General features: G+C 38.6%; 1 protein-coding gene across 1 annotated transcript in view; it reads right to left on the bottom strand.

The window, feature by feature from the left end:
- LOC120524431 (glutamate receptor ionotropic, kainate 1-like) overlaps positions 1 to 12,065 on the bottom strand; it is a 491,483-nt gene that overhangs the window by 27,454 nt on the left and 451,964 nt on the right. Inside the window, 1 exon segment of the mRNA XM_039746284.1 lies at positions 4,491 to 4,708. Within this exon segment, the coding sequence (XP_039602218.1) occupies positions 4,491 to 4,708 (218 nt within the window).

The raw sequence follows: 12,065 nt of genomic DNA, 5'->3' as shown, positions 1-12,065 counted from the left end.
TTCAGTTAAAATGTATGGTAGCGATGCTGACACTGTAATCAATTAAACACTGGATAAAAGTGCTAGTTTATAACAAGAAGTGAGTGCTACCCTGAGCAGACATTGAAATAGATCTTTTACTCAGAAGCCATACTAGAGTTAAGAAAACAACAGTACTAAAACACAACCAGACAATAAACGTGATAAAATCTTTTGAACACCATTGTGGATGCTGTAGGCATAATATAAAAAATATTAATCAAAAATTATAATAATTGCACTTCACACCAAAATAGACAATCAACAAGGCAGAAAAAATATGTACGCACAGTATAAGAAGTACAAACATCACGGCAGAAAGAGACAAAAACAATAATTCAGCATGTGTAGAGTTCCCTCATTATGTTTTTGATATCACTTGTTTTTGATTGTCTGTACCCTCATGATCCATAGTGAACAAACTTTGCACGTATGATTTACTCTTACTCTGCTTGGTGCCTCCTTCACAGCTAATACTAGCCCAAGCCATGTTGCTATTACTTGTAAGCTACATTCTGTCTCCAATCACCATCAATGTAAGGTGTTTATATAAAACATTCTTTTCCAATCTTGTCTGTAATAAACATTGTGGTAGTGATTTTATGCAATTTGTAATATGCTGTAATTTTTGAAAATGAACAGTCTGCATTAAAAACTTTTATATATTTAGTTCCCATAACACCATGCAGGGGTTACCACTAGTGCCTAATAATCAATCTAAGCAAGAAATATAATCATGATGGCTAGAAAGATGACTTTCAAACCTAAAAATAAACACATTATAAACTGCCCAAAAAAATTAAAGGAACACTTTGAAAATACATCAGATCTCAATGGGAAAAAAATAATGTTGGATATCTATACTGATATGGACTGTGTAATGTGTTAGGAATGAAAGGAACCCACATCGTTTGATGGAAATGAAAATGACCAACCTACAGAGAGCTGAATTCAAAGACACCCCGAAAATCAAAGTGAAAAAATGATGTGGCAGGCTAGTCCATTTTGCTGAAATCTCATTGCAGCAACTTAAAATCGTACTCAGTAGTTTGTATGGCCCCCACGTGCTTGTATGCATGCCTGACAATGTCAGGGCATGCTCCAAATGAGACGATGGATGGGGTCCTAGGGGATCTCCTCCCAGATCTGGACCAGGGCATCACTGAGCTCCTGGACAGTCTGAGGTGCAACCAGGCGGCATTGGATAGACAGAAACATAATGTCCCAGAGGTGTTCTAATGGATTTAGGTCAGGCAAGTGTTGAGGCCAGTCATTGGTATCAAATCCTTCATCCTCCAGGAACTGCCTGCATACTGTCGCCACATGAGGCCAGGCATTCATCAGAAGGAACCCAGAACCCACTGCACCAGCATAGGATCTGACAATGATTCCAAGGATTTCATTCTGATACCTAATGTCAGTCAAAGTGATGTTGTCTAGCCTGTTGAGGTGTGTGCGTCCCTCTATGGATATGCCTCCCCAGACCATAACTGACCCACACTAAACTGGTCATGCTGAATGATGTTACAGGCAGCATAACATTCTCCACTGCTTCTCTACATCTTTCACATCTGTCACATGTGCTCAGGGCAAACCTGCTCTCATCTATGAAAAGCACAGGGCGCCAGTGGTGGACCTGCCATTTCTGGTATCCTGTGGCAAATGCCAATTGAGCTACACAGTGATCTTCAATTAGCACAGGGCCTGCTAGAGGACAGCGGGCCCTGTGGTGTAGCGGGTTCACAGCTCAGCTCAAAAGGCCAGTTTTAAATAGATAATCGGCATGCTAGTGTGGCTGTAGCAGTTCCTGGGAATTTTGTGATGTGGGCAGTCCTTGCTTAAGTGCAAAGGTAAGGAGTCATCCGCATCCATAATTGATGCCAGGAGCTGCTAATCGCCACACCTGATCCATGTCCCCATAATATATAATAGGAGCGGGAGGTGGAAAAGGGAGAAGAAACTGAAAGAGGCAAAACGAATGGAGGTTAAGGGAATATTTAGCTGGAGGGAGCGAGTGTGTGTGAGAGAGAAAGTGAATGAGCGAGTGCTGACACGCTGATGTATGCAAGCAGCTAGGAGAGGTGAGCCCTAGCGGGGTGTTTGGCTGACACCCGGGGACTGACAAAAGTGGTCACTCCTGCTGAGCGCTTGTATGTAGTAGGAATGACTGGGAGAAGGTTGGTTCGCCGCAGCGAATGCAGTGAGCGTCAGAAATTTGGAGCGGAATCCCCAGTGTGAGCATCCTGGCCATTAGGGGAAGCCAAGTCTTGGCCTGGCAGGTGCTGAACGAAGCCAGGGATTGGGAGGCCACCAGAACAGTCGAAGGAAGAAGGTCAGCTGCAGGTAGGGTGACTCCCCTGGTGCACAGCCTGGAAGGGAGAAGCAGGGGAGTCACCGGTAAAAGACGGCACTGGGCTTTTTTTTAAAAGACTGCTTCTAGCCATTGTTTTAACCTCATTGTTTTAAAGGATTTATTTTTTGTGTTTTTAACCTCCACCCTTTCACTGGTTTTATTGGATTATTTATTTGAACACTTTGTTTTGACTCTTTTAATAAAAGCACTTTGCACTTTTTGCACCATCCCCTTTGCTTCGTTGATGTCTTCACTGATCAAGCTCATCCGGTGGCATTACCTATGATGTCGGGTTCGAGAACTCCCCAAAAGCTAGATGGTAGCATGAAGTAGAACCTGCATCATCACAGTTCCTCAGGCCACCCTCATGAAGTCTGTTTATGATTGTATTGTCAGAGACATTCACACCAGTGGCCTGTTGGAGGTCATTTTGGAGGGCTCTGGCAGTGCTCACCTTGTTCCTTCTTAACCGTCCTGCTGATGGGTTAAGGACCTTCTACAGCCATGTCCAGCTCTCCTAGAGTAACTGCCTATCCCCTGGAATCTCCTTCATGCCCTTGCATGGCACTGGCATTGGCACGTATTGATATGCCATCCAGGAGAATTTGTAGGGTCCAGGTATAGCATCATGGTACCAGTAATGACATTGACCATAGCCAAATGCAAAACTAGTGAAAAACAGTGAGAAAAGATGAGGACGGAAAAATGTCAGTGGCCTCCACCTGTTAAACTGTTCCTAGTACACCTGTTCTTAATTTCATTATCAAATCAGCTGAAAGTCATTGTGAATGTCTGTATTATGTAATCAATACAAAAGTATCTGGAATTTTATATTTTTAAAATACATTTCTAGATATCATAAAATAAAATTATCATAAGCCAAATGAATATTTGGCAAAATTAATTTAAAATATCTTAAAAATCATTTTTGAACAAATTTGTGAATTGCATTTGAGGTGTACCATTACAAGACATATTGGCATTTCTATAGATGTATTTTTACATTTCTGTAATCTTAATTTGTTTTGCCATAAATTCTATTCTCTCTTTTCTATTAGCACTATTGGCATTTGGTTTGTATCAATGCCTGTTTATTTTAAGGTTTGCTAAAAATGTTTTGGGCAACAAATGCTTGTGATTCATAACAATTAAATAAAATGTATTGAGATCTACATAATTTGTGTTTAAAATGTCTTTGTTAAATCTCTCTGAAAAGGCTATCTGAAAATGTGGACATGCTAATTTTTTTGAAGAAAATGTTCACTGTTCAGTTTACAATGTTCTCAGCTTCAGTAAATGTAGGCTAATATAAACTGATATCTGTATTAAGAAGAATTCACATTTTACATGTTAACTTGCTTGTTTTAGTTACCATCATCTACTGGTATTAATATGCTACTGGCTTATGAGAAATGTTACCTTAGTTGTTCTTGTTTGTTTTTTGAAGTGTTAAAAGGAGAGGGGTTTACTTAGTTATTAAAAATACATTGCACAAAATTTATATATATTTAATAAACTTTTTTTTTTTTTAAAACTGCACTATGCCTCAACATTCCCACTACGATGAACTATATAATTGCAATGCACACTGTACTATTTCATCACTAGGAGCTACTGTGGAATTACAAAGCATCTACTTCTGGGATCCAATAATTTAAAAGCAGAATTCCAATTTGTATAAACTTTAAAGGATCTCAATAAAGTTTTGAAACACTAATTACTAAATAAAATGAACAGGTCTGCATTTTAACATGCAGTGGTTACAACACCTACAATAAGGAAAATAAAGTGTTTATTAACAGAAATAAGAGGCATTACAATAATAGAATTCATGTGAATTGTTGGAATAGATTTATTTTTTTCTGTATTGGAGATGAATAAATGTATACATAGTAATTCAACAGTAATTTTATTTCATTTTCTAAACTGCTTAGCCCTAAACAGGGTCCTGGCTGGCTAGAGCCTATCCTTGCTAGCATTGGGCCCAAGGTAGTAACAAACCCTACACAGGGTGTCAGTTCATTGCAGGGTGAACACACACACATGCCCCAGGCACATCAAGTGGTAACAGTATACAATTTTAACTAAAGAAAGAAAATACTTGTAATATAATATTTACCTTAAAAAATGTCATGGTTGATCCATCTCTCACAGCTCCATATTCAATTTTTGTTTGTTTTGCCAAGTCATCAGCAGAATCAATTGGTGACTCCATTCTTTCAACAGTAAGGAAGGCAGCCAGGTTAGCAGTATAGGATGATATGATTATTAATGTAAAAAACCACCAGATTCCACCAACTATCCTTGTGGAAAGGGCTTTGGGCATCAGTTCTGATCCTAGTACATTAACAATAAAGAATGTGAGAAGTTCAAAGCATTAAAAGGTATATATCCAGTAAATATGTAATGAAATATGTCTGCTGTTAACGTCTGCATAACATCAAAGAACAACGCAAGTAGACAAAAGATAAGTAAATAGTCATTAGAGTGTTCATGAACTAAATGCATATATGTTTCTAAAATGTATAATTTTTCCTTGACACTTTGTATCAGATAAAAATATATCAGAAACCAAAATACACTGGTATGTGACACCATGTTATAGTGTATTACAGCTGATGCAAAGGAAGCAACTTCCAAGAAATTATTAACAACTGAAACACAAAGTTAATTACAAAATTACTTTTTTATATTCTAAAAACACCTAACCTGTGATGCTGGCCTTCTCTTTTACTGTTCAATATGTCTACTACAGTCATAAAAGCAGCATGTTTGGACACATACATTTTTAATATGGATGAAAGTTGTATTACTATAGAAGACAACATAATAACAAAACATAACATTCTCATACCTACTTAATCTAGTCTATACTGACATTATTGAGTTCAGAAAGACATATTAATGCCATTATGTCATAGGGAATAAGATGTTTAACTGTTTGATTAATGAAACTCATACTTACCTGATAGTGAAATAAACGAAAGCTATTTACAACAGTAAGACTGCAGGTCATACCTTATAACACACAAAGTGATCAAAATCTAACAGAGCAAATTGCTTCTCAATAGTACACTCTGATTTCAAAGGAGAATTATGATTTAAAATCTAATGCAACAGTCTGTGAATTTTTAATTTCATTTTTATCTACGGTTGGCGCCCTGCCTGGGATTGGTTCCTGCTTTGCGCCCTGTGTTGGCTGGGATTGGCTCCAGCAGACCCCCGTGACCCTGTGTTCGGATTCAACAAGTTGGAAAATGGATGGATGGATGGATTTTTATCTACATTTAATTAAAGGTTTTGCAAAAAAAAAAAAGGTAACTTAATCCTCATGTTTTGACATTAGTGTTGCCACCTTACACCTCCAGTTTCTTGAGTTCAAATCATTATTGCATTGTCTGTTTGGAGTCTGCACATTCTCCCTTGCATGGGTTTATATCTAGGTTCTTAGTTTTGCCCTCAAAGATATCAAAGATTCACACATCAGACTAATTGTTAATCCTAAACTGATTTAGTAAGGGTTGTTCTGGGTACATGAACATCCTCACTGGGCCAATACAGAGGTCTCAATAATCTTTTTTAACACATCTTTGGGTTCTGGGAATAGACCTGAGTACTTTGGGAAAGCTGCCAAACACAGACTAAACATTACACAACTATGTCATCCAAAACAATTTCTGCAGACTGTTAAATTTCATTAAATTAAAAAGTTTAAAAGAAACATTTTCTCTAAATGCCTTTAGAAACCACTAGTTCATATCTTCACCTTTTAAAGATCCAGTGCTGTTTTATTATTTGCTTTGTTTATTGCAATTCAAAAATAAATATTTTTTCAGCACAAAAGGTGACAATTTGAGCTTAATTGCATATACATTTTCAATGCCACCATTTTTTAATAAATGAAAGCAAATCAACTAATTCTTTTGCATTTAAATATAGAGAATTATTCCTACATTTAATTTAAATGCCTTAAATTGTTTCACTTTTAAAAATGTATTTAAAAAAAAACAATCTTTTTAGTAAGAGTTCTCAAACCTATTTAATCTAATTCATCTTCACTAAGAGTCAAAGCCTATCCCAACAGCTTCAGGAGCAAGATGAAAACTAGCCCTGGTCAGGGCACCAGTCTATTTCAAGGTCAAGTGGTACACAATAATAAATTATAATTACAGTATATCACTTATAGTGTAGTTTTATTTCTTTTCATAATCTTATGTCATCTCCACCATCTGTTATGGGAGTTGAAAAATAAAAGTTATAGCATGCAGGCTCATTCTTAGAGAGACAATTTTTATTTTTTGCATTTAAGATTTAAAATTTGTAAGAAAGGGCAGTTCATCTAAAAATAACTTAAAAGAATACAATTTAAAATTTTATGAATAAAAGTTTTTCACAACAATTACAAATTATTATTCTCAGATGTTCCAAATTATTTCTTGTCTCTATTTTGATCATTCTAATATTGAATGTAAGGAATTTTTCTTTTGCTACATTGCAGGCTTCAGTCATCACTTCAGCTTCCTCCAAAGGGCTAAGATCTAGGTTTATGGACACTGAGTAATTTATTTTTAAATCAATAATTTATTATGTACAATTAGTAATTTTAAGAGTGGAAGAAAACGGATTTATATAGGTACATTTTTTCTTTACACATACCATATGCAACACAAGAGTTGGATTATATTTTAATTAGCCTAATAGTGATGGAAGTTTATATATTCTTCCCTATTTCTTCTTTGACAGATAATACATTACACTAGAATGCAGGAGTGAGAAGAAAACAATTAATAATCTTTGTGCAATTTGCTATCTGGAATTATTTACAAATGTTTCTTTTATGAAACATATCCAACAATAAAATTTGCAGAATTTTACTTCCTACTACTTATTCTCAATTGCAAAATTACATTACAGATGCCATACAAAATCTGAAACTGGCTTTTTTTTATTGTTGCACATATCAATAGGCAACATGGTCATATGTTATAATGCGTCTTACTCTAAGTTAATTTCTTTTTGTCTGCTACTAAGTTGCAATAAATATTTAACAATTTCCAATACACATTAACATTATGTTTGCAATAATGATCAATACAAGGGATCATTGTTTAAAGGAAGAAGAGTGCAAAGTTAACTAAACCTATGATAAATACCTTAATGCCTTTATGATGCAATTCTGAAAAACATTTGTTTCACATTTTTCCTAGAAAGCTTTAGTATAAAATTACCTTTAGAGTAAAATATACATGAGCTGTAACAGACAGCAAACATTTATGAGAATACTAGACATTTCAGTCCTTGTAGCCTCAACATTCATGTTGTCCAGCCTATTGCACATCTTATTGAGTGCCACTGCACCACCATGCCGCCCCAACTGTGATGTCCATCCATCCATCCATTATCCAGCCTCTTATATCCTAACTACAGGGTCATGGGGGTCTGCTGGAGCCAATCCCAGCCAACACAGGGAGCAAGGCAGGAAACAATCCCCAGATCAACGCCAGACCACCGCAGCAACAGTGATGTATAAGGTAAAAACTTTTTCAGATATGAAGCTGAAGAAAATAATTATTACTTTCTGTGACATTCTGTACTTCCTTTAATGTTTCAGAAATAACAGCCTCTGGTAAGCATTTTATTGACCATAAAATTTACAAAAATGTTTTAACTTTATATTACATGTATTGTTTATGTTCCACTTTTGAACATAACTCGATCATGTTTAATTTATTGAATCTTGTGGGATGTGCAATATACTACATTCAGTTATTTAGGTAGAAGTCAAAATACAGGTAGCTATGTTTAGTCCTCACCAGAATTTAATACGCACCAAGAGGATTTATCATCAGTGGAGGTTAGACAGCCTGGTGGTAAAGTCAGGTGAATTTCAAAGAAGTAACAGGCTGTGGGTTTGAGTTATTGTCGCCGGTTAAGAGCAAAAGGTTAGTGAAATAAAACTAAAAAAAAAACACACACACGAGAATTATTCAGATATTCATTTAAAACACTTCATCACACAGACTAGCGTTACTCTGATTTTCCTTCCATGCTCTTTAAATGTTTGACCAAACTATTCTCACTAACTATACCGTCATAAGTCAGTAAAAGTACTATTAAATTGTCTAGATTTATTCGCTTAGTACAGGTGCGCTTACATACTTAAAAAAAACAAAAGTTCTGACTTTTGTTACGAGTCAACAACTTTCAGCATTGCTGAATTTATTAGTATTCACATAACATTGCTCAACCAGATAAATATTATTAATAGGGACAAATAATAAAGCCTAATATGTTGACTTTTTATTAATATACAGTGCACAAAGCACCCTCATCTCCACAATACTCATACAATTCTCAATACAATAAACCAATCCTCCACTCCCAGATGCGTTGCCACCCTTCCACCCAGCTCAGCTCGACGTCTGGGGATTTCGAATAGTCCTTTATACTGCCTGACCCAGAAGTGTTTCCAATCCTTCAGTCTATGTGACTTCCTATCACTTCTGGGTCAGATAAAAAGTCTTCTTCTTCATCCCGGAAGTACATCATCTCCCCTGTCGCTGTGACTAAGATGTACTTCCGTGTTATAGGGAACATATGATGTTCTGGGCCTCCCTGCAGCGTCCTCTAGGGGTCCCTGTGGTATCCAGCAGGTCTGTCGGTAAAAACACCAATGTCCAGAATTCCCTGCTGGCATTCGGGCCAAATCCATGCTGCAGGGAGAGCTCCACCTGGCGGCCTGGGGGTATTGGCGGGGATGACTGGCTGGCCATAGTCCATAGTATATATGTATATATACTGTGATGGATGGCAGGCAGCTCATCCCGGCTGACACATCCAAGACACTATATGGCGTCTTCCCTGCAGCATGGGGGTGCCTCAGATTCCTGCAGGGCACCATGGGAGATGGAGTTTGGCTTCATAGCCCTGCTGGGTGCCATGGGTGCCATCATGTGACGCTGCAGGGAGGCCCAGGGATTTTTATTTTCCCTGTAGCCCGGAAGTATTCCCAAGTCACGGGGACGGAAGAACAGAAGTACTTCTGGGCTGAAGAAAAATATAAGTCTTCATCTGACCCAGAAGTGCTATTGAATCACATGGACAGAAGCACTTCTGGGTCAAGGACTATATAAAGGACTTTAGGAGACCCCAGCAAGCTTATCCGGAGTTGGGAGGGAGTGTAACAGAGCTGCTGGGGGAGGAGGATTTTAGTATTATATTTGTGATTATTGATTTATTGTGTATTGGGGTGGTGGAGGTGCTTTGTGCACTTTATTTAAGAAAATAATTAAAAATCGACTTCTTGGTGATTTTACCCCATGCCCTGCGTACTGTCTGTTGGGGAAAAGGTGGGCAATAGCGCCACCAAGCATCCATCTACTTACTATAGATATATGTGGTGTCAAACAGCAATAAATTTAACATTTATTACATAATATATGTTACATAAATATAAATAAATGTATTTTATAATATAATACTCTGTCCAAGGTCTATATTGTGTTCATATTTAGTTCTACATTGGTCATGGCATTGTGGCACAGCCAAAGAAGATATGTTCTTGTATGTTGTACATTTCACCTTTTGATTAATTATATTTTGTACTTTTGTTAGTTTGTATTGTTTTTACCAAATAAAACTAGTTTTAGTATAAGCACACCTGTTGATTTCTTATTAATAACTTTGAACATGAACTATAAAATGATACTGGAACAAGTATAATTAACAACCTAAAAAGGTTATAGCTACGTAACTCATTGAGATGCATTTTTTAAAAAGTTTATAAAACATTTGTTAAAATATTACGTTTTGTTGGCATGTCATGTTCATTTAACATAACAGAAAATGAAAACTTTTCATTCATTTAATATAAAAATATCATGTTTCAGGATATATAATAATTTAGTGCATTAAACATAATTAAATTATTTTTGTTTTAAAAACAATTTTATTATGTGCCAACTGATGTACATGTTTTTTATTTTAATCTTACATGCCATTTTTTCAGTGTAGAGTACTGGAAATGGTGATATGTGTAACATCTGTGGAAGTATAAGGTGCTGCTGCATTCTGTTTTTTTTTTAATTTAACAAATACCTTAATTGTATTTTCATTTAAAACAATGCATTTTTAATTTATCCATGCATCCATCCTCTTCTGCTTATCCGAGATCAGGTCGCGGGGGCAGCAGCTTGAGCAGAAATGCCCAGACTTCCCTCTCCCTGGCCACTTCTTCTAGCTCTTCCGGGGGAATCCTGAGCCATTCACAGGCCAGCCAGGAGACATAGCCAATCTAGCGTGTCCTGGGTATTCCCCAGGGCCTCCCCCCTGTTAAACGTGCCTGGAACACCTCACCAGGGAGGCATCCAGGAGACATCCTGACCAGATGCCAGAGCCACCTCATCTGACTCCTCTCGACGGCACTACTCTGAGCCCCTTCCTGATGACTGAGCTTCTCATTCTATCTTTAAGGGAAAACCCAGACACCCTGCAGAGGAAACTCATTTCTTTCGGTCACTACCCATAGCTCATGACCATAGGTGAGGGTAGGAACGTAGATCGACTGGTAAATTGAGAGCTTTGCCTTACTGCTCAGCTCCTTTTTCACCACGACAGACCGATGCAGAGCCTGCATCACTGCGGATGCCGCACTGATCCGCCTGTCGATCTCACGCCCTCACTCATGAACAAGACCCCAAGATACTTGATCTCGCTCCCAATCCCGAGAGGGCACTCCACCCTTTTCCGGCTGAGGACCATGGTCTCTGATTTGGAGGTGCTGATTCCCATCCCAGCCGCTTCACACTCAGCTGTGAACCAATCCAGAGAGAGCTGAAGATCATGGCCTGATGAAGTAAACAGGATAGCATCATCTGCAAAAAGCAGTGACTCAATCCTGAGTCCACCAAACCGGACACCTCAACACCCTGGCTGCGCCAAGAAATTCTGTCCATTAAAGTTAGGAACAGAATTGGTGACAAAGGGCAGCCCTGGCGGAGTCCAACTCCCCCTGGAAACGGATTTGACTTAATACCAGCAATGCGGACCAAGCTCTGACACTGGTTGTACAGGGACAGAACAGCCCTTATCAAGGGGTCCAGTATTCCATACTCCCGGAGCAACCCCCACAGGATTCCCCAAAGGACAGGGTCGAATGTCTTTTCCAAGTCCACAAAACACATGTAGACTGGTTGGGCAAACACCCCTCCAGGACCCTGCAAAGGGTGTAGAGCTGGTCCACTGCTCCGTGACCAGGACGAAAACCTCCTGAATCTGAGGTTCGACTGTCTGATAGACCCTCCTCTCCAGGACCTCCGAATAGACTTTTCCAGGGAGGCTGAGGAGTGTGATCCCTCTGTAGTTGGAACACAACCTCCGGTCCCCTTTCTTAAAGAGGGGGACCACCACCCCGGTCTGCCAAACCAGAGGCACTGTCCCCGATGTCCATGCGATGTTGCAAAGGCGTGTTAACCAGGACAGTCCTACAACATCCAGAACCTTGAGGAACTGCGGGCGTATCTCATCCACCCCCTGGGGCCCTGCCACCAAAGAGTTTTTTTGATCACCTCGGTGACCACAGTCCCAGAGATGGGAGACCCCACCTCTGAGTCCCCAGGCCTTCCTCATTGGAAGGCATGTTAGTGGGAATGAGGAGGTCTTCAAAGTACTTCCTCCACCGAGCCACAACATCCAG

The sequence above is a fragment of the Polypterus senegalus genome, chromosome 2 (assembly GCF_016835505.1).
Source record: "Polypterus senegalus isolate Bchr_013 chromosome 2, ASM1683550v1, whole genome shotgun sequence".
Lineage (NCBI taxonomy): Eukaryota > Metazoa > Chordata > Cladistia > Polypteriformes > Polypteridae > Polypterus > Polypterus senegalus.
This window is presented reverse-complemented; position numbering and strand designations above follow the sequence as displayed.